This window comes from Gorilla gorilla, chromosome 12, assembly GCF_029281585.2.
Source record: "Gorilla gorilla gorilla isolate KB3781 chromosome 12, NHGRI_mGorGor1-v2.1_pri, whole genome shotgun sequence".
NCBI lineage: Eukaryota > Metazoa > Chordata > Mammalia > Primates > Hominidae > Gorilla > Gorilla gorilla.
In genome coordinates this window covers 30684646-30708721 of record NC_073236.2, presented here as the reverse complement: position 1 = coordinate 30708721, position 24076 = coordinate 30684646, and the positions used below count along the sequence as shown (strand labels likewise).

General features: G+C 35.4%; 1 protein-coding gene across 3 annotated transcripts; it reads right to left on the bottom strand.

Moving 5' to 3' along the window:
* Positions 1-296: 296 nt before the first annotated feature.
* Positions 297-20649, bottom strand: LOC134756703 (histone-lysine N-methyltransferase 2C-like). 3 transcript variants are annotated; one of them, XM_063695452.1, is made up of 4 exons: positions 20388-20649; positions 11692-11863; positions 9724-9838; positions 297-1703 (listed from the first exon to the last, which is right to left on the bottom strand). In XM_063695452.1, exons 1-4 carry the CDS (start codon positions 20641-20643, stop codon positions 1683-1685), a joined length of 564 nt encoding a protein of 187 aa, XP_063551522.1. In that variant the 5' UTR covers positions 20644-20649; the 3' UTR covers positions 297-1682. The 3 variants fall into 3 exon arrangements, with proteins under 3 accessions (XP_063551522.1, XP_063551521.1, XP_063551520.1); XM_063695451.1 differs by lacking the exon at positions 20388-20649 and having other exon boundaries at positions 11692-11892; XM_063695450.1 differs by lacking the exons at positions 9724-9838; positions 11692-11863 and having other exon boundaries at positions 20388-20645.
* Between the last annotated feature and the right edge of the window lie 3427 nt (positions 20650-24076).

Below are 24076 nucleotides of genomic sequence, written 5' to 3'. Positions count from 1 at the left end.
GGTTTGATATAGAGGAGACTAATTTTCACATTAAAAAATGATTTTCTTAAAAGCCTGGCCTTACAGTTTAAAAATTATACGATTAAAATCAAGATATTATTCCTATAAAAAGCCAAACTTTAATCCATTTAAATCATGAAACTTAAAACTTAACTTGAAGCAATTTCAATCATGAAACTTAAAACTCCAAATTACTATTGTGAATTAACACTTCTCCACTATTTATCTTGCAATTTTAAAAAACACTTCAGAAAGTAGCAAATTTGTAAAACAATAAATAATTCGTACCTATAGTATCCTCATTTTGCCATGCAGTTTTATTTAAATCTCACTTAAAAAGAAATGGAACTCATTCTTAAAGGGTAGAATGTACATGATGTAAAGCACACACAGGAAGATTTATCTTTACTTACTGAAAATCAATAGTACAATTCTAAGATTTTTTCCATGAAACTATTGAAATAAGTCCTACTTGAAAAAAGAAATCCCACAAGAGTTAGCAATTAATAAAAACACCAAAATGAGAAATTCCCCAGCATGGAAAATTCCTGTCATAAATGTTGATGTTTATCCAGTTAAAAATATATACAATGAATAATATCAATAAATAAATGTATTAGAAGGAAATAATAGATGTTAGTTACTTATACCCAAAACTATATGTATTTTAGGCTCTATATTTACTGCAGCACAGAACTAAAAGTATTTTTAAAGTTCTTTCTGTTAGAAACTATTATCAATAGGTTGCATCTTTATGGCCCAACTGAGTTGAAATTCCAAATAAGATCCCTTCAAATTTAATAAATGGCATTCTTCATTAACAGCATTTAAAAAATAATGGCTGAAACACAAAATCAACATTACACTGAAGTTCTATCTGAAGACAGAAAAAGTTGCCATCCACACCAAAACTACACATATACCTTCTGATTTTATAGAATTGTTCCAATGTCTTTTCTGTCAATATCATTAAAATCACCCTACCTGTTTGGACCGAGGTCTACCAGGAGAAAATTTTCTCTTAGTAATAGCTGGTTTACCCATGCCAATTTTTGGAGTGACTGAGATGTAAGTTGTTGGCATGATGTTTCCAGCAGAGGAACTAAGAGCTGAAGGGTAATTATGCAGCATGTCATGTGAAGGCAAGTCTGAAGAAGGTGTTGGGGAGGAAGACACATCTGCCTTGCTTATGTCTGCTGATGATGAAAATGATGACTCTGTCTCAGATGATAACTTTATAGATTTGCCTCCTTGGTATGAAACATCTTTCAAACAACCCTCAATTTTAGGAGTCATTTCAGAGTCAATCAATCCAGTAGAAAGTTCAGAATTTTCTTTCTGTTCCTTTTCTCCTTGTAGCCTTTCTATAACCAACTGTTCCTCAGGACATAATGAAGTGCTTTCCTCATGTGGGGACACTAAGGTTTCTAGTGGAAGAGTGACAGATTCAATGACTAATTTTGGAGGCCTTGATTCTTCTTTGGATACCACTGTTTTAGGTTCCTCTAACAACTGCAGTTGCTCTTGCTGCACAGTGATCTGGTGTGTAACGACTTCAATGTTTTCTGTCACTTCCATTTTATCTTCAATTTGATCTTCGCCACAAATATGCTTCACTTCAGAAGACATTTTCATTTCTTCACTATCAACCTCATTAGAAATCTGTTTTTCCAATTCGGTATTCACTGTATGTTGGGATGATACTACAAAATTCAGAACATTTGTTATGGTAATGTACAAACAAATTTTAAATTTTCTAACTATAGATATATAAAACATTTCGCTACACTAGAACTTAAATCAGAAGGTATTCATCAAAGCAGACAATTATTAAGTGAACGAAAGCCAAAGTATACAAGGATTTATGGATTAGAATTAGCCACACACCAGAAAACCTAATGAAAACATGTTTTACAACTTAAGTACTTCCAAATGGATTGAAAATTACACAGGAAAAGTTCTCATACTCATTTTTTAGTTAAGAAAATGAGGATCAATCATGTTATGTGAGGTACCTAAGTTAAAAAGTAAAGACTGATCTAGAATGTGTAGGCATTTTCTAATAGTAGATACCCAGATGTAACAAAGTTACTATAGACTCAAAAGCACAGACAGAAAAGATTTGCTAACCACAAATATTTATTTTGCTTAACCATACTTGCCAACCTAGCCAAAATATTCTTTGGATACAATCCTTGCTCTTCATCATTGTCTATAAATTAAAAGACTAATCTCAGGAAATCTATAAACTTAGATATCAGAAACATAGTCACTGGTAAATTTTAAATCAGGATACCAGTATGTTAAATCTTTAACTCAATCTCATCAAGGTAATTTTTAAGTTATAGTAAAAAGACACTGCTAGCCTCATTTACCAATCAGTGACTAAAATTTATCTATCTATGTTCTTTTTTTTTTTTGAAACAGGATCTCAGTCTCACTCTGTGACCCAAGCTGGAGTGCAGTAGCACAAACATGGCTCACTGCAGCCTCAACCTCCTGGGCTCAAGTGGTCCTCCCACCTCAGCCTCCCAAACTGCTGGGACTGCAGGCATGTGTCACCATGCCCAGATTCTTTTTTTATTTTTGTAGAGACAGGGTCTCACTATATTGCCCAGGCCTATACATGTTCTGATACCAAACTGAAATCTCATCTTCTTTCCCACTTTATTGAAAGACTACAGGTAAGGATAAAAGAAAACTACCAAATAACAGATCTGATAGTACAAAATATTTTTAATCATGACCTCCCCCCTCCAAAAAAAAAAAAAAAACTTTCAAGAGAAACTAACCTACTTTAGATCCATTGTCAATTCTTTTCCAGAATCTCTTAACTAAAAGATTTAGTTACTGTAATGTATATACATACAGCAATTGCAAAAATGTCTTTGGGATAAAGACATTATCTTATAACTCAAACAAATTAGACAATATGAACATACTGCTTACCAGCAATGAGAAGACTATCTGTGTCCTCTATACCCTCAGTGTAGGGAAAGGCTTTCTGAATATGACTCAAAAATCCAGAAGCAATAGAAGATTAATAAATCTAACTCCATAAAAAAGAAACTTTTGCATGGCAAAAAAAATAATAAAAACAAAGTCAAAAGACACATAATACAGCCTGGATAACATGGTGAGACACTGTCTCTACAAAAGTAAAAAATTAGCTGGGCTTCATGGTACACATAACTCCTAGCTAACTCGGGAGGCTGAGGCAGGAAGATTGCTTGAGCCCAGGTCAAGGCTACAGTGGACTATGACCATACCACTGTACTATGGCCGGGGTGACAGGGTGAGACACTGTCTCACACAAATAAGCAAAAAAAAAAAAAACAAGAACAAATAAGCTAGCAGAAAGTATCTGCATCATGTAACACATATAAAGGCTTACATCCCTCACTTATAAAGAACTCTTAAATTTAGGGAAAAATGCCAAAATCTTCAATAACAGGCAAAACACATGAATAGACAATTCATGAGAAGAAATAAAAACTGACCCTTAAACACATGAAAAAACAATCAACTTCACTCTTAGGATAAACAAAAATTAAAACTACATTGATACACTAATTTTCACCCAGAAGACAGACAAACATTCAAAAGCTGAACAAGTCATCCTGTTAGCAAAGACGTAGGAAAAGTTCTCTCACACATCTCTGGTGGCAATGCAAAGTACCATAAGCCCCAAAAAAGGGAATTTGACAGTATCTCACAAAGCTACATATGTGTACACTCCTGAGGCAATAATCCTAGGAATTTACCCTACAGATTTGTCCCTGAGAATTCAAAAACACACATGCACAAAGCCAGGGAGTGTAAAATCATTTATAATGCAAAATATCATAAACTACTGAAATACCAAAGCACAGGCCACTGGTTGAGTAACCCATAGCACAGATACACAATGGAGTGCTATGCAGCTGTCTAAAAGGAGAATGAGATCTCTTGAACTTGCCTAACTTGCCTGGAAGTGATTTCCAGATTTTATTACACGAAAAAAGCAACATGCAAAAGAACATATACAACATGCTACCTTCACTGAAAGAGCAATATATCCTCTTATTCTTAGATGAAAAATAACAGGAGGTTTAAAACAGAAAACAATGAAGTTAGTTACTTCCAAGAGGCTGGGGAAAATGCAGTATAAGTAATAAACAAGAGACTGTGACAATTCTGAGTAAAACTTCATATAGTTTTGAGTTTTGAAAGTATACTAATACCTTCTATATTTAAAAAATTAAATCACTAAGAAAAGAAAGGGGAATAAAATCTATTACTGAGAGCAAACTGAAGAAGACTTGCTTTTTAGATTGAGCAACTGAATAAATGTGCTGTTCTACAACCCAGAATTTTTATTGTAGAAGAACAGACATGCAAGAATGAAAAGGCAAAGAACTCAATGGAGAAGGATAAGAACTGGAGGTGCTGGTATAAATTCATTATTTCTAAGTTATGTACATGTATATGAATATTTATGTGTATATACATAACATGTAGGGGTGTTCAATCTTTTGGCTTTCCTGGACCACATTGAAAGAAGAATCGTCTTGGGCCACACACAAGATACACTAATACTAATGATAGCTGATGAGCTACACACACACACACACCCACACCCACACCCACACCCCCCAAAAAAAGAAACACCTCATAATGTTTTAAGAAATTTTATGAATTTCTGTTGGGCCACATTCAAAGCCATCCTGGACCACATGTAGCCTGCGGGCCATGGGTTGGACAAACTTCTGTAAGTGTATACACATGCATGTATTTCCTGACACCACCTGCTGAAAGGGTGAAGAAGCAAACACCCTCCAGTAGCAATGAGCACACCCAGCACCCATTCCCCACTAAAGGAATCTGGGTTACTTATTTAACAATGGGCTTATTCCAGAACTGGGGCACGGGAGGTATAAGATGAGCTTGTAACATCTTGTTACACCAAAAAGTATGAAGTGTTCAAATAAGCAGTGAGGGCAGAACACCAGTGCCAGCTTGAAGGAGCAACTGACAGCAAGTATGGGACTATTTGAGCCAAAAAATAATTAGGTAATGAGTTGTAAATGATTGAAGATAATAGGAGTTCATAAGCGAATATTAATAGTAAGCAAGTTTAACATGTGAAAGAAGTGTTCTTGCTTACAAAAGAAAGCAGAGGGCTAACTGGTAAATGTGGTGGGTGTGCTAGAGCTGGAAATGCATCATTTGCAACCAAAAGAAAGCATGTTAAAATGGTATCATCAGGCAGTAAGTTTGTTGTTGTTGTTGCTGTTGTTGTTGTTGCTGTTTTTTGAGACAGAGTCTATCTCTGTCACCCAGGCTGGAGTGTAGTAGCATGAGTTCGACTCACTGCAACCTCTGCCTCCCGGGTTCAAGCGATTCTCCTGTCTCAGCATCCTGAGTAGCTGGGATTACATGGCACCCGCTACCATACCTGGCTAATTTTTGTATTTTTAGTACAGACAGGGTTTCACCATGTTGGCCAGGCTGATCTTGAACTCCTGACCTCAACTGATCCACCCACTTCAGCCTCCCAAAGTGCTGGGATTACAGGTGTGAGCCACCACACCCGGGCTAGGGAGTAAGTTTTTCAAATCTAGAAGGAAATTCTGAGGAAAAGCAAGATATTTGCATGGTCTTAAAATATCCTCACATACTGCTTTATTAGATACAAAGGAGTGGGGAATAGAAATTGTGCAACAGCCTGACCACGTGATTCTCATGAGGGAAAGTGGAATAATGTGTGCTTCCAGCTGTGATACCCTGAGGATGGATAAGCACTTTGCAGTATTCTGGCCAATAATGCATGCCTCTCATCTAATTATAAGCGGTTATCAAAAACAACATGGGGAAATTTCTGTTTGAAAAAAGAAAAAAAGAAGTATATCGAGAAGAACTCTATTCTTCAAAAATACCAATGACGAAAACTAAATCCTAGAATCTACTTGGAGGAAGGGGTAGGCTATGAAGGACATAAGATCAAATGACATAACTGGAATATGGCTAGTACATTAGATAAACATATGACATTGACGTAAGTTTAGGAAGTTGATAGCAGGATTGTGATTTTTTTAAGAATATTCCTACTATTAAGAAATACATACTGAAATGGTGGTAAAAAGGCACAACGTATGTAATTAACCCTCAAATAGTAGGGGGTTGGGGGAATAAAGACACACACACAGACACACACAGATACACAAACACACACACACAGAGAAAGCGAGAGGTCATGCCCAATGATAATGAAATGCTAACAACTGATAAATCTAAGTAAATGGGATATGCGTATTATTTTCATTTTTTCCAACTTTTAGAGTTTGAACTTATTTTCAAGTAAAAACTTTCTAAAAACACATAACATACCAACGAACAGACATTCTTGAGATAAAAATAGGAAAAAGAAACCCATCTGACAATGACTGTTTTACAATAAAGATCCTGAAAAGGTCACCCCCACTCCAGCTCACCAGGGAGCAGCCCCAAACTAGACTGACAGCCCTGTCGGGGCACACTGATTTGCCCCAACATCTCAAGCCTTCACTACAGTGATGTTCGCACACAGTAAACACTCAAATGTTAAATGCAAACAAATGAGCAAATTATGACTCAAGACTACAGAGAGAACTACAGAAGAATTCAACAGCAGAGAAAGATGATCATTCTTCAAATGGTTCAAAGGACAAACCTTTCAATCCATGAAAAACTCTATGGTAACTGTTTCTGTACTTACTTTGTGTTAGGCATTGTGCTGGGCACTTTATAGATACCACTTCATTAAATCCAACATCCCTGTGAGGTAAGTACCGTTAACCTTCTATACACTGACTTAGGGAAGTTCAACAGGTAGCCAAAGATCATCAATTTAGTAACTGAAAAAACTGCAGTTTGACTCCACAGCATAAGCTTTGAACCACCACACTATAGTGCCTTCATAGAGCAGAATAAAAAGATTAAGTATCCAATAGTATTCCCAGAAATTATGTAATTCTGTCACTCTCAAAAGAGAATAGCAGATTACAAAGAGCAAATCGAAAAGAAGCACACCAAAGGGGAGACAGAACAAGCTGAGAAAGACACCCAGAATTCTCTACCAGTTCTCAAGACAATGAAAACCATAATAAAGAAGATTAAGAGCAAGAGACAAAAATTATCCAGTAGTTACTAGATATTATTAGAGAGTGTAAAGAAGGTAATTTTTTAAGTAAATATATTTTTTTAAAAAGGTGCTGGGGCGGGGGGTGGGGGCGGGGATGGGGATTCACACATCTCCCAAAGCTTTCAGGAAGAAAAAAAGGATTGTGATTAAATTTTTTCAAGTTAAGATTTTTCTCATGACAGCATAAACTGAAAAAACTGAAGAAAATGTTTTCAGAGTATAAAAAAGAAAAATTTGTAATATGAAACGTTATACTGTGCCAAGTTCTTATAGCCTAAAAGGAACAGTCTCTTTCCGACATGTAGGGTTTCAAAAAGTTTATAATTATTTTTAAAGGATCACAACCAAGACTCCGAAAGATTGAGGGTAAAGTTGGAATTAACAGAGGAAATATATTTTTGCAAGAAAATTGTGACAAGGTTTACAATCTAGGTTAATCGAATCAGAGAAAAGGGGAATAAAAACGTCATTTTCAGTGGGGAATGGGAGAAAATTTATATCTTTAATATTTATAATCATTTACATTCACAAAATGAGATTCTGAATTATAAATCATTGCAGGAAGTAAAAGAAGAGAAAAATAGAAAGAAATTATAAGAAAAATTTTGCCTCAAAACAGCCAAGCATTTCAATTACAACCATCAATCCAAACAGTTACCTCTATTAAGCTTTCAAAAGATACGTTTTTATAACACAAAAGAATCCAAAATAAGATGTGAAAAGATAACCATTCAACTGTTAAACTAACACCCTGCGTGGCCATAGTGTCAGGCAAAGCAAAATACCTGCCCTTCCTGATCCCTCAACAAAAAACACATTACATAGAATAAAGAACAATCTTATACTGGTAAAAAGCACACTATATTAACACTGTTGCTAAATAACAGCCACAAGTTATTTGTTTAAAAATATGATAAATTGATAGGAGCAATTAATAGTGGTCAGTTGTAACTTGTTGAATCAACAAGTCAAAAAATAAGGTAAAAGGACTTCATCTACCTAAATGAAATTAATAAACACAAATGCTACACCTTTAAAAAGTCAATATTCAAGTATCAAAACATTTATTTTAGAAAAACCTACCTTAGTTAAATTCTGATTAAACGAAATGAAAGCATAAATTAACATACTTCAGCACAACTTAAAAAAACATAAAGTTATTAGCTAAGGTATATACATACATAAAGTTACAAATACAATAAACTTGGCTTCAGCCAAAGCTATAGCCTAAGGTAAACTTATAGTCTTAAATGTCCTTTTTCCTTAGGAAAGAAAATGAATTACAGATTCAACTTCATATTAAAAGTAAAAAGGCAAGTAGAGGAACTGAGTGAAGATAAGAGTGTAAATATACAAATCAGTCAAACAGCAGAGTTTTTCCTTTCCAATGATAAGTCATTCAGCAAGAGAAGGAATCTGAACTACCTGAGGAAGCAGGCCAGAGTTCATCACAATCCTTCAGCCCTCAGGCCCCACTTCCCAGGTAGCCACAGCTGAGCACAGTTACCCAGCAGTTCTTTTTCCTCCCAGGAGAGAAAGCCCCTCCCCTCAACACCGACCACTCAGGCAGATGCCTAGTAGAACTTGCTGAAGACCACAGCAGAACCTGGTAATACTGCTTGCAGTTCTAGGTGCCAAACCTCACTGGCGAGGACAGGGTGCAGGTACAGAATCTCTCTGCGTCTGCTCCCACCTCCTCCCCACGCCAGGGACCTGGGGTTCTGGCCACATCACCCTCCTTTCCCAGGCCCTCCACCTCCTCCCTAGAAAAAGCAGTTCCGAGAAGGGCAATGACAATGCTGTGCCTTCCACTCCCGCACACGGGCCATCACGCCCTCTCCAGCTCCAGGGAAAACCCGCTCCAGGCCCATGCAGCACCTGAGGGTCATCTCCATCCCTCAACCTCGTGACACCAGCAGCCCAGGAAGACTAAGCTTAAAAGCTAAACCGCACCTTGGATTCCAAGGGCTATCTCCACTACCCCACTGCCCCCAACCCGGCTCTGAACACCTCACCCTGAAGGGGCAGAAGCCAAGTGAGGTAGGAAGTTAGTTAATGAGTTCATCGGCATTTTTTATAATAGCTCAAAATTTTAAAGGACTCAAATGTTCACCAACAGGTGATTCAATACACAAATTGTGGTATCTCCAGCACTCAGTAATACAAAAGAATCACTACTGATCTGTGCAGCAATAGGGATGAATTTCAAAATAATTACACCGAGTTAAAGAAGCCAGACCAAAAACGAGTATATACTATATGAAGCTTTTATTAAAAATTCTAGGAAGTGAATACTAATCTATAGTGAAAAAGCAGACTAGGAAGACAGAGGGTTTGGGTTTGAACAGCCACAAAGCAAGCCAAGAGGCATCAGGAAACTTTGACGGTGATGACTATGTTCATTATCTTGAAGAGTGTACAGTTTACTGTATGTCAGTTATATGTCAATAAAGCTGCTTTTAAAAAGGTGATGGTAATGTATAGATTTGAATAGATACCCGATTTGTCTGTTCTCCATATAAAACATACAGAGGATTTAAAAAAGTAAATAAACAACTTACTTTGCATTTCCAGCCATTGGTTGGTACAGATTTCATAATTCGTTGAAGACAAAAAGTATGATACCCTTTGTCACACGTGTCACACACTAGCATCTTGCTATCTTCTCCCGATTGTCTAAAAAGTAAGATAGCCTTAATGATGGCTTATCTTTAAACTTATGTTTTGCAACATAAGTAATCATGAAAATCATCAGTCCTGGGAACTGCACAGTTCATAAATACCTCAGTATCTGTTTTGTCTCTGCAGATAGTAACAGAGGTAACCCTGCTATAAGGATTGCCTCCTAAATGGTGATCTTTACTCAATGCTCACCTACGGTTAACTTGCTCTAGCCATTTTACGATTCCTGCAAAGGAGGAAGGGTTGAGGCAAGATGAATAGCCTCTGATCTTTACTTTTAAAATATAATTTTTGAGAGGAAGGCGCTATAACTGCTAGGTGCTACTGTGTGGAAAGAACAAATCTTGGCACAGCAAATTGAAAAGACTGTCATATGACGTAAAGAGGATCAAATTTGGCATCAGATCTCTATTTGTATTCAGGCTGCTGTTTTCTAGCTGTGTCACTAAACAACTTAGACTAAAGCTCTCTGAGTTTCAGGTATAAAACGGGAATAATAAACATTACTGTGATAATTAAATGTAATGCAGTTTCAAGTGCTTAGAATGTCTATTAAGCAATTAAACGCTGAATAATTATTTCAAAAGATGAACCTTGTCATAATTATTAAGAATTATAATTGAAAACCTAAAACCTTTCTTTAAACACTCTTCTGCCCCCAAAGATTGGGCCCCTGTCCTACAGCGTTATCTCTGTTGAGATTTTTGACTATAATCACTTTCAGATACTATGATTTTAAATTCAAGAGGAGGGGAAGAGAAAAAACGGGGAAAGCAAGAAGAGCTGAGAGAGGAATCTCTGAATGAAATCTGGGGGATAAACAGAAGTCAACAGGAAGATGGGTCAGTTGGCCTCCAATTATTATTCAGTTCAACCTCTCCATAAACAGTCACATGTTTTATCTCTTCAGCTACATGGAAATATCTTGGAGGACAAGTACTCTTCCTTCAAGTTCTTTTAATCCTTCCCAAGAAACTGAGTGCAGATACAAGGTATCGAATAAATGTTTACTGAATATTTTATCTGATTTTTACTAAAATATGAAGGTACATATTCCTATTTATGTCACGTAACTCTAAGATATTGACGCTTATTTCTTATAAAACTAAATAATAAAAACAGACTGATCATGGCAGTTGGGCATAATTCCTGCTGGTTACAACAGAAATTCTCAGCCTGTAAATGAAGATGCTGGTAACATCCCCAAATTATCATGCTCATTAGAATCATGGGGGTGCAAGCGGAAATCACAGAAAAGACTGGAGAAATGACCAAGAGATGAAATACAATAGGAAAAGATAACCCCCTTACAAATTTTTAAATGCCACATATTTCATTTTCGAATTATGCTGACCAGGATCTACTCAAGGTGGCTTTTAGAGAGATGCAGATGTACATTAAAATAATAGTAGAAATTGTCCTTCCTGGAATGGAAATTCAAACACATGACTGACGTTTTGGCTCAACTCTAATTCTTCTACGTCTGTAGTAACAGGTTTAAATCCTATCACATCCCCTCCCCGGTGCCCCTGAAGACAAGCTACTTTATTCTTCTCATGCTTGTTTTAAATTGTTAATATCGCTTATTTTTTAAACTGTTGGTAAATTTAAATTAGCTCTTTAGATGACCAGAGCAATTTAAATGATTAAAATCAGTTTTGTTTAGACTTCTTTCAAAATAATATAAACGTTAATATCCAGTAATTTTTTTAAGTATGATGAAGTCACTCTGAATGAATACAGCCAAAATATGAACAACCTCTATTATATTACACAAACCTTTAGCGCCTAGTAATAGGGTCCCTCTTAAACCCAATACACAGCTTTGAATTGAAATGAAAACTTACTTGCAGTTATGGCACACTTTGCACTCAGGACACTGCCAACCTGCACGTTTTAATGGAGTAACCGCTATATCCAGGCACATTCCATGATAGTGCTGACCACAAGTAATACAAAAGAACTGATCTAAGAGGTCTCCCGGGCTGTCGCACACTGCACAGTTTGCATCTTCCTTCGCTATAATTAACAGTAAAACAATGAAATTGTTGTATAAGAATTTAAATTTTTTCTGACTATACAGTAAAATCATTTGAAAGGATTTGCATCATGAACCTTTCAGACATTTGAAGTTATTCACCTTGAATTGTCATCTAATCAGAAAGAGGTATCAATAAAAACACTGTAGAGTATTTAATCTAAATGTAACCACATTAAATTTAATCGTATAGTTTTGCAATTATTTGTGGCTGTATCTACTTGAGACCATAAGCAGGTCTTCTTTAATTTTCTATTCCTAATGTCAGTGATAATGCTGGACACCTAATAAATGCTCAATATATGCTCACTGGAAAGAACCAAACAAGGAAAATACCAACTAAGAAATGCTTTGCAGTGTAACATAAACATTTTCTTTGAATGTTAAATATATTTTGAAATTACAAAATCAGACAAGAGACAAAATTAAGAAACGTTAATATCAATTAGACTAAGATGCTTCTTAAGCATAAACAGACTATTCAAATCACATAAGGGCTTTTTTTTAATTACTGGAAAATGTCTTATGTGGAAGAACATTAAAGACAGAAGCTACATATTCAACACAAACACATTACTTAATATACTAATTATATATTCTTCTATATTAATTTCTAGTTGTAAAAGCATTAAAATCCACATAATTATGGGCATCATCCATCCCTGAATGTGGATTAAAAGAAAATGTACTAACAGTTCTTTTACCATATAAAACAGAAAATATAAAGATAAACTGCCCTGCCAAATATACAGTTAAACTTATGCATATTGCAAAATAAGAAGGAAAATAATGTATTCTAAAATCATACCAATCTTAGATAATGTATAAAAAATATGCCTGTATATAACAAGTATCACAAAGTATATGAATCTTTTCATTTTTTGAAGGTTTGATCATTCCTACCTACTATTCTGACTCATATGTTCTTTCTTTTCCAGTCAAGCTTATCATACCAACCTTTGATAATATATATAAATATGCCTGTATTTAACAAGTATCACAAAGTATATGAACCATTTTTTTTCCTTTTTTTTTTGAGACAGTTTCACTCTGTCACCAAGGCTAGAGAGCAATGGCGAGATCTAGGCTTACTGTAACCTCCGCCTCCCAGGTTCAAGGGATTCTCACGCCTCAGCCTCCCCAGTAGCTGGGATTACAGGCGTGTGCCACCATGCCCACCTAATTTTTATATTTTTAGTAGAGACGGTGTTTCACCACATAGCCCAGGCTGGTCTCAAACTCCTGAGCTCAAGCAATCCTCCTGCCTCACCCTCCCAAAGTGCTGGGATTACAGGTGTGAGCTACCGCACTCAGACTTTTTTCCATTTTTTGAAAGTTTGGTCAATCCTATCAATTTCTCTCTGACTCATACATTCTTTCTTTTCCAGTCAAGCATCTTGAAACAGAGTAAAAATATATTTCTTTTATTTGTACTGGAGTCTGCAAACTTTTCCTGAAAAGGGCCAGATAGTAAATATTTTAGGCTTTGTGAGCCATAGCAGTCTCTGACAAAAAGTCAGACCTTTTGTTTTTATTTACACTCTTTTAAAAATCTAAAAATAATTCCTCGCTTGAGGGCAGTACAAAAACAGGCTTCAAAATGTGGACGCTGGCTGGACCTCTGACATACTTCATGAAGGCTGGCTTAGCACCTAATACTCATCTGAAGCTACATTAGTGAGGCTGCCAATGCCCATGGGAAACCCGATTTAGTCTTTGGCTTTTTTGCATTTTGCAGCATTTGCATTGCTAGCCACTCCCACATTAAAACGCCCCTTTCCTTAGTTTCTATCATGGCAACTCTCTCCTAATTTCTCCTTAGTTTTCCCCCACTTTCATCTCATCCTCCTTTGTTGGCTTTTGTACCTATACAATCTTTCTAAATGCTGGAGTTTCTTAGGATTTCATCCTTTTCCTTCTTTCCTAATCCCCCATAGTTTCCCTTTGTGATCACATCAACTCTCATGCCATAAAATGCCACCATGATTCCTAAATCTGTATTATTGGCCCTAGAATTCTTTCATAAACCCCAAACCTTTATTCTTCAAGTCTTACTGGATCTCAATAGCCAGGTGTTCTAAACACTCAATCTCAACTGCTCTAAAGTGAAACTTTTTTAAAAACCCGAAACATCATCCATTTTTCTCAAGAATAGATAAAGGCAGAAACCTCAGTATCATTGTTGACTCTGAACTCAGCCCTGACCCAACACATCCAGCCAGATCCCAATTCTTATGTATTAAACTTCCTACACATCATTCTTCCTTATATGTTTATAGTTTAGTCTATCATATTAGGTTGGTGCAAAAGTAACTGCAGTTTTTGACATTACTTTTAATGGCAAAGACTGCAATTACCTTTGCACCTACCTAATACTCTGTCTCGCTAACTGCAGTATCTTCTGCATCAAATCATCTCTACTTACGGTTCTGACATCCTCTCTAAATCATTTTCTACACATCCAGAACAATCTTTCAAAAATGTAAATCTAATTGTTAACCTCTGTATAAATTAAAACTCCACCAATACCTCATTTTTCATCTAAAAGAAAATCAGAATTTTCAAGTATGAGGCAAAAAGGTCATTATCTCCCTTTCCAACTGAATCTCAGAACCACTCACTATTTCGTGGCCATGGTGGGTTGTCTGCCATGCACCTCACATAACATGCTATTCATGTCTGTGTGCTTTTACACATTCTGTTCCCTCTGCTTGAAATTTTGTTTTTCTGCTGTGCTCCCAGCCTTCAAAACTCTGCTCATGGCTGGGCACAGAGGCTCACGCCTGTAATCCCAGCACTCTGGGAGGCCAAAGCAGATGGATAACTTGAGGTCAGGAGTTCGAGACCAGCCAGGCCAACATGGTGAAACCCCATCTCTACTAAAAATACAAAATTAGCAGGGTGTGGTGGCACATGCCTGTCCCAGCTACTCAGGAGGCTGAGGCAGGAGAATCGCTTGAACCCAGGAGATGGAGGCTGCAGTGACTAGAGTTTGTGCCATGGCACTACAGCCTAGGGGACAGAGTGAGACCCTGTCTCAAAAAAAATATCTGCACATTATTTCCTGAATACCTATTACCACACCCAAATACCCATTTAGTTGTTGAATATTACTTTTACCCATATGCTTACAAGAAACTTCTGTTAAATAATCATTTATTTACAGCACAACTCTGTGAATCCTTGAAAGACAGGGGCCTTAACTTTTTTAAATTTTTATCCCCAACTGCCTAACATGAATCAAGTCTTATTGAACATATTTTAAGTGAAGGACTTACTGCTAAAATCACTTTTAAATGGCTCTTTAAGTGATAGGCATTTAAAATAAATCATTAATCTAACAATGGAAGCATCATAAATTGGTTCATTTTTGATAGAAAAGACATAACTGGGATGTTATGTTTCTTAATATTAAGAGAGTACTAGTATTTATCTTTCAAAATATGTACATTGAAAAATTGATCTCTTTTTGCTCACCGTAAAACTTTTAAAAATTGGGGGAATACTCAACTAATTATCAGAAACTAATTATCAGATAATCAATTCATTTTTCTACTATACTCTCCTAGGAACACTAAAATGCTTCTGTGAAACTTTCTAGAGTTTGCTCCCCTAACACTTCAAGTTGCCATGGTAGCTACTAGCAACATGTGGTTTCTGAACAAGTGAAATGTAATTAGTTCAAATCGAGGTATGCAGTAAGCATAAAATGCACACTGGATTCCAAAATCTTAATGGGGAAAAAGTATCTCAAAATTTGAAATATTACTATTTTGGATTACTGAATTAAATAAAATTTACTACAATTGTTCCCAAATGTTTCCTTTTCCTCAAATTTTTAACATACCCACTAGAAAAATTACTTATGTTGCTCACATTATATTTATACTGCACAGCACTGTTATATACAACAAAGTTCACTCTGCAACAAGACAACTGTCATTGTCACAAAAATCACTTTTTAGACTATGATGATCTCCACCAATTCCTTACTGACAACCTTGCTGTCTTATCTGATTACTATGGATCATTGGTAATAAATTAGTCAAAGAAAAACATCCATGTAATACATCTGGTGCAAAAGCACTTAATATGCCTTATGTGAAAAACAGTATTATTTTTAAAAGCACTACACAAAGAAATGAGGTTGGTTCCAACCCTCCCAGTCAGGCAGAAGATGTGTGGGAATACTGAAACAACCTTATGGAGGTCATGTATAAGAAGATTGTCGATACTACTGGATAGGTTTGGTGTCATCACAGAAATTAAATATGAATATTTAGACACACATGTCTGTAAGCCAGAGACATTAAGTTTAAAGCAATAATCAACTAAGAAATTTTTCTTTAAACAGTTGAAAAAGCAAAAAGACAGGCTATAACTAAAGATAATTTAAGAGGGGAGAGGAGTAAAATCCAGGTCTATTTGGCTTCTAAGATCAGGCTCTTGACTACTAATCAAATTGACTCCTCAGCAAACTTTACTAGTGATCAATGAAAGTGATGAGTATTTGAGTATACACAAAAGTAGACATGAAATGCCAACAGTGGCATACAATGAAGCTAAATGAAGTAAAGGGAGCAAGGTTCTTATGGCAGGAGAAAAGTGAGAGGAAACAAAATGATCATCTTTAGAGAAGGTCATTTCCTAAGAGACAGCTGTAAAAAGAGAAGAGATAAATAAGACAAAAACATTGAGCTTAAATTAGAACAGAGCTTATCACAGATCCTTAAACTTGATGAAACTATTGCTTAAGAAAGCCCAGACAACACATAAGAATAAAAGCATTGGTGAACAGCAAGAAAAGTCAAAATAGCTGTCATATAGTGTAAATTGAAGAAGGACCAAATCAGCATTGCTTTCTAATTTCCATCACACCTTACCATCTGCCAATTTTCATTACTGGCAGGACACTGGGCTGAGTGATTTGTCTATAAAAGAGAATCTCTGGAAAGAAAAAATAAATCATGGATGTCATCCAAAGAGGCTAGACCGTATCATTGGAAGGTAGATAAGAAAGGTCAGAGGACTGACAGAATTTAGGGTAAAAGAAAAGCAGCAGGACTTAATGCCAAGAAATACAAAGATAACCAAAGAAAAGAGGCTGGAGTTAAAGCTTAAGTGAAGTAAAAGGAATTAAAGCTAAATGATGAGTAAATACATTGAGGAACAGGGAGTGAATTAAGATATGTAGCATTTCCATGTTTAAACCCTGCAAAAACTTCTCATTGCAGACTGAACAGAACCCAAACTCCTTCCCTTGCTTACAAGCCTACATGATCTAGCCTTTGTTCACCTTGATGATGTCTCTACTACCCCCCACCTAGTAGGCTACTATGCTCCAAGTAAAATGACATGCTCTCTGTTCATGAATCATGCCAAGTCCACTCCTCAAGGTCTGTGTAGTGGTCTGTTCCCTCTCCCTGGAATGTTCTTTCCTCTTATCTTGCATGATTGGCTTCTTACCATTCACTTTTCCTATTCAGGAAGTATATCTGGTTGTATCTCCTAGATGGATTTTTAGTGTAAAATTTCCAGACAAGGTTAATGTATCCTTGTATCATCATGAAAATAATGTTGCAACAATGACCAGCCATTTACCTATGACAGAGCACCCTAAAAGTGTTTCCTGATGAAAATCTTGGCCTTCTTCACAGATACTCTCTTTAGTGGATTTCTTTATAATGAGATGCATGATTTTGTTAAATTTCTCAACTTTTATAAAAAGATGTCAACCTTACTCCCAACTCAGTCAACTATCACAGCTACTGCTCTGCCCTTTAGGAAGCAACAGAAAATACATATACTCAATATGTATTATCATTCTCATAACTTAAGCCTTAGATAGGAGGTAAAATAACTACCCTTTTTAAAGCAATTAATATATACAAGGCACAATGTTATGTGAATTCCATTCATTGTTTTCATTTAACCCTCATAATAACACTATGATTTCAGACAGTATCATTTTAAAAGCATAAAAAGTAACTTCTGCCATGACACACAATTAGGATAGGAAGAAATATTTATAAAAGATGTTAAAAATGTGACAAAACATCCTATCTGCAATATTCTTTAAATTATATCCTTGGAACTTAATCCAAGATTATGATCGTCTTAACAGATGGGTCAGAACGCTGTGTAGTTAGAATGCACTGTTTAAGATCCCCAAGGAGGCCGGGCACGATGGCTCACACCTCTGTATCCCAGCAGTTTGGGAGGCTGAGACGGGCAGATCATGAGGTCAGGAGTCCGAGACAAATCTAGCCAACATAGCGAAACCCCATCTCTACTAAAAATACAAAAAATTAGCCGGGTGTTATGGTGTGCGCCTGTAATCCCACCTACTTGGGAGGCTGAGGCAGGAGAAATCGCCTGAACCCAGAAAGTCGAGTTTGCAGTGAGCCAAGGCCATGCCACTGCATTCCAGCCAGGGTGACAGAGCGATATTCCATCTCAAAAAAAAAAAAAAAAAAAAAACAAAGAAATCTAATTTAGTCATTTAGGCCTTGATTTTATACCACTGACTTAGTTTGAAGGCTGCTATAAGAAACAGCCCTATGAAACTGGTATTTTTCTACTGCAAGTTGGCTACTTTAAGACAATTTTTCATTGCATTCTATCAAGGGATGTCTTATTATTATACCATTATATCAAGTGATGTTATAAATACTAAGAATCAGATTAAGGGCTCATATGTCCTTCTTTGTATTGACTGTTGAAAAGGTATGGGGCCAAATTTGTGGTTTGTCTGGAATTACATATTTTTGGGGGGTCTCTCTATTATCTTCATATTTATCCTATCTAAATTTTCCATTGCCAAATTTCCTTACTTAATTTTAGTTTCATCCTATTGCTCATGTATTTTTATGAGTCTCCATAAGTCTATTTTGGAAAAAGGCAGAGTACTCATAATTTTAGTATATCTTTTAGCTTTATGTTGCCATAAACCTTTCATTATATACATGATCAACAACAGCAAATTATCTCACCTCAGTATTTAGTTTATTATTTTACAAACTGATTTATGATTGCTAACATGTAACTGAAGGTATACACTATTAGAACACAGTTTTCAGTAGAAAGTAGCACTGCCATTGAGTAAAAAAATGTTCTAACATTAGAGCAACATTCTTATACAAGTTTGCATGTTGTTTACTGAGGTCTAAAGCATGACTACACAAAAGGCTGAATAAAATTCAGATTCTTACATACACATAAAATTGTTCTATTGAGATGACAAAGTATATTTATTATGCCACCCAGAATATAATCCACTCTGATAACTGCCAGTTTATGCACTTGCTGAAGTAACTCAGTACATAAATAGTAGCCACAACAGTTGCTGTGCATGAAAGTTCTTCTCTTCCAGATTGAAGAGTGTACAATCTAAAGCATTTTAAAACTTTAAATCCCTTATTAGCTTAAATATAATTTAAAAATTTAGTTTGCCTTACCTATAATTTGTCTGTACACTAGGTTACTAAGGGTGATATGATTACATATGTGGACACAAAATAATTTTAATGGAAAATGAAATTAGGGTACTCAACAAAGATAAAGGGTAATGATCATGTACACTAACCGTATTTGAGATTAGTTTAAGCCTGGGGTAGCTATACTTATGTTTCACAGACCTGGAGAAGATAGGGAAAAAAAGCTTTTATCAACATTGCTAAGGAACAGGTAAAAGCTAACATTAGGTAACTAAGAGGTGACATAAAAAAGACTGAATAAAGTATCATGGAGGTTTCATAATAAGATTGGAAATTCAATAGACTAGGAGAAAAAAGATCCCAAAATATACATGCTCATTGGGAAAACACATAGTAAGAAAAAGGAGAGATCTCTATTTAATGATACAATAGTAGAGTTATAATTTCCTGTATAATGTAAATTTCAAGCATTTAAACATTTTCATTGAATTATAAAATACTATTTGGAAAAGAAAGAAAAACAGCACAACTGCAGATTACAGATGACTAAGATAGATGAATCATGAAAAGGTGCCAGCAGAGATTTCTATCACACCTATCAGGGATACACAATTTCCAAGAATTTCAGAAGTATTTGGTGTTCCTATTAACGTAAATCCTGAAATAACACCTGAGTGAACTGTCTTCTAATTCTTCAACTGGATGGCTTTTTAGTGTAAAGGATGTTGAATACTGATTGGCTTTTTAATAATTTTATAGTATATGTCAGAAATACTGCACAGTCCCTATTTACATCTTTCTACAGTGGTTTTTAAAATGTTTTAAGAATAAAAAACATGCAAACTTTATTTGATTTTTCTGAGGAAATAACTTTTTGGATTTAATTTCAATGAAACCGTTGATAACATTTCCCTCCCCAGCAATCTCTGGCAACGATCCCTCAGATTTTAAAGATTATGTATTATTACCTTTTAATTCAAGTAGAATAACACTCAGGGAATTTACAACATTTGTTATTTTCAGTAAATACATTGGTTGAAGTTTGAAAGTCTATCCGTAGTAAACTTACATCTTTCAGAAGCTTGGTCAATGTGTTCTGGACAAAGCAGGAAGATGTGACTGAAATCCTGAAAGGAGCCGGCTCCCGCAGCACAAGGATAATGATACATCTGGGTACATTTCTCTTCACAGCATTTGATAGTGGCTCCAAAGTGCTTACAAAATGCACATCGCTGAAAGGGGTAAAGGAGAGAAATCTCTTTATAAAACCTTGAAAAGGAATATTCAAATATAAGCTGGGAAGGTATAAAAAACTCTCTGTACATCACAAGTAAACAAATTGAACCTGCAAAATATTAAACAAAAGATTCGTTAAAAATAATAAAATCTACATTACTCAATTTAGTGCTTCGTGTGCTACAAACTCATCCTTCCATTCAAATTAGAAAGTTAGAATTTCATTCCTTATATTTTCAAAAATAAATTGTGAAGCATTTTTGAAACAAAACCTAAAGATTTTTTTTTTAAGCAAATAGTAATATGGTTAAAGGGGCAGGTTTCTATATTGAGGATTATTATAAAGTTTTTAAATCCCACCAAAACTAGTAATAGGAACATATATTATTTATGAGACATATTACTATTTTTTACTCTGCCTAAAAATAAATACAAAATAAACTCATCAATTATAAGTTAACAGGGACACAAATGGTTAAAGACTCACAAAAAAAAAAACAAAACTACATACTTCAATGTAGCAATCAACTTCAAATTTCTTAACAAAAGATGGAAATGTGGGGGAAAAAAATTAGTCATCTGGTATCTTTCCCATTTCAACCTGCCTCCATTATCTTGCAAGTGGTAAACGCACAGAAATAAGCCCCAAACAAGAGGGGCAGTCTAGGGCAAGTGAACACATAAGAAGTCAGAAGAAATTATGTAAAATGTTGCATTTACTTATTCAGTTTTCCCTTAGAATGATTCACAAACTCTTCCTCATTCTCCCAAGCCCATTTTGAGCATCATTTTCTTTGAAGAGAGTCTGATGGGCCCTATACTATACAGTATTAAATCTCTCTGTGGGAAATGACTATCTAACATAAATTTTTGTTTACACCGTTACATGGTACCTACTTGCTTATGCCATTACATGATCAGTTTACCTTTTTCTCATCCTAATCCAAGATCCTTCAATTGAGGCACCATACTATCTTTGTATCCAAAGCACCAAAAATGCTGCTTCAAACAGGCCCTAATAGATAGGTGTTCCTATACATATACCAAAAAGACTTAACTTTTGGTGATCTTGTTTGTGAGTGTGGCTCATAAACAGCTTAGCTGAGATAACTGGAGCCTCACGTAGCAGAGACAGTTGGACCCTGCTAACATTACTGTGGATATCTTCACGTTACTACACTGACTTTATATTCTGCTAATTAACCAGGGACTACAGTAGTTAAAATTATAATTGTTTTCAATGTTTTATGTGTAAATCTGTATCTCACATACTATCAAACTCTTCCTCACTGTCATCAGTCTACTGCATTGAATCAACGTAACAAAGCTAAATGACTCCTGAGGGCTGAATCAGAAAGAAGAAAAGAAAGAGATACAAAACTTTGGCCGGCCCGGTGGCTCACACCTGTAATCCTGGCACTTTGGAAGTCCAAGGCGGGTGGATCACGAGGTCAGGAGATCGAGACCGTCCTGGCTGACACAGTGAAACTCCATCTCTACTGAAAATATAACTCATAAACACTAATTACTGTTGTGACACTTTAATTTTATATAATATTTATAAGTATACAGAATAACATTTCAGTGCTATTTTGGCACTCAAGGGTATTAATGCATTAGAAACACAGAAAAAAATAAATATTTGTCTTCATTGATGAAGTGTAACAACCAGCTTTTACAAAACAGGTAATTTTTTATATTGTAACTCCCAAGGTATCTAAATATGTTTAGTGCATTAACAGAACCCAGAATTAACTGCAAATACAACACCTTGGTAGTCTAAATGTCCAAACAGAAAGGTCACGTAAATGTCGAAAGAAAAAGTACAATCTGTTGAAAAATGTTTATAACAACTCATTAACATAACTAATTTCTGCTAAATTGTTAAAATCTAAAATCGCTTATTTTGATACCATATGGCAAGTTTTGCAGAAGCCTTTTGCACTAAAAATAATCTTGGCAGATAAAATATAATGAGAGGTAAGTATATAATAACAGAAAATAATTTAAATTGACCAGCTTCTCAATGTCTTTCTCATTTTAGAAACACCAATATGTTCTCTTAATCATATCTGCAATGAAAAATATTATATTAGCTAAACTATTATGAAAAGTACTGGAATATATCTAACATAATAATTTACAATATCATATAAAGATATCAGTGAATAAAAGAAGGAAAATAAAACACTACATTTAGGGGAACGCTTCAAACCCATATGTTAAAATTAAATAGCTAATGAAGAGCACTCGGCATTAAAAGAAAATGCTTACTATATATACACAGTCTGGAATGTATCTTCCTACACCAAATAAAAAGTACTTGCAAAATCATAGACAATATCAAAGAATAGATTTCTACAGGGAACTTCTCAAATGTCAACACTCTTATACACTACACATAAAAGAAATCAAGCAAGTTAAAATATTAATAATATAATAAGTAATATATAATACATAAGTAACAATTACAAAGCAAATTAACATTTGGGGAGGAGGGATAAAGTAAACAGCTCTTGGCCGGGCATGGTGGCTCACGCTTTTAACCCCAGCACTTTCGGAGGCTGAGGCAGGTGGATCATTTGAGTTCAGGAGTTCAAAACCAGCTTGGGCAACATGGTGAAACTCCATCTCTACAAAAAATATAATAATTAGGTAGGCATGGTGGCATGCACCTATAGTCCCAGCTACTCATGAGCCTGGGGTGGGAAAATTGCTTGAGCCCAGGAGGTTGAGGCTGCAGTGAGCTGTGATCATGCTACTGCACTCTAGCCTGGGCAACAAAAGTGAGAACCTGTCTATAAAAATTTAAAAAAAAAAAGCCCTTAAATGGTTTATCAACTAAATGGTTTATTTGAATCAATAATGAAAATTCCTAGACAGCATTTTTTCTTTTTACTTCTATTCATCATTAAAAAGACAGGGAGTAAGAAAAGGAAAAAAAGTAACATGTTATAATAATATTTTCCCATATTAATCCAAGAACACAATAACAACAACAAAAACTCAGTAAGAACTCATATTACCAATTTTAAGAATGAGTCTGAGGAATTTTGAAAACTTTTATTTAATAGATTGAAATAATCTGTCAAAATGTATCTATAAAACACAACAGAATGAACAAAATTTCTGAGATTAAAGTTGTATCATAAAAAAATACCAAGAAGTTAAATATTCCACAGTTCATTTAATTAATTATCCAGTATTTATTCTGTACCAACTATAGCAATGGTTTTAGGATACGTGCTCTAATAAATAAGTATTGTAAGGCTCCCCATGCTCCAAATTTGCTTTTAATCTTCACCAATCTGTTTTCAGTGTTAGGCAACTAGGATTCTCCCAGGATGCGGTAATAAAGAACAAAGATGGAAAGCAAGAGAAAGAGGTAGAATGACATGAAAATCTGATCCAGAAGGTGCAACGTCTGTTTTACATGAGTACCAGAAAGGGAGAAAATAGGAGGGATTATAATCACCAAAATTCTAAAGGAAAAGTTATGTATATATCTAATAATAAAAGCTA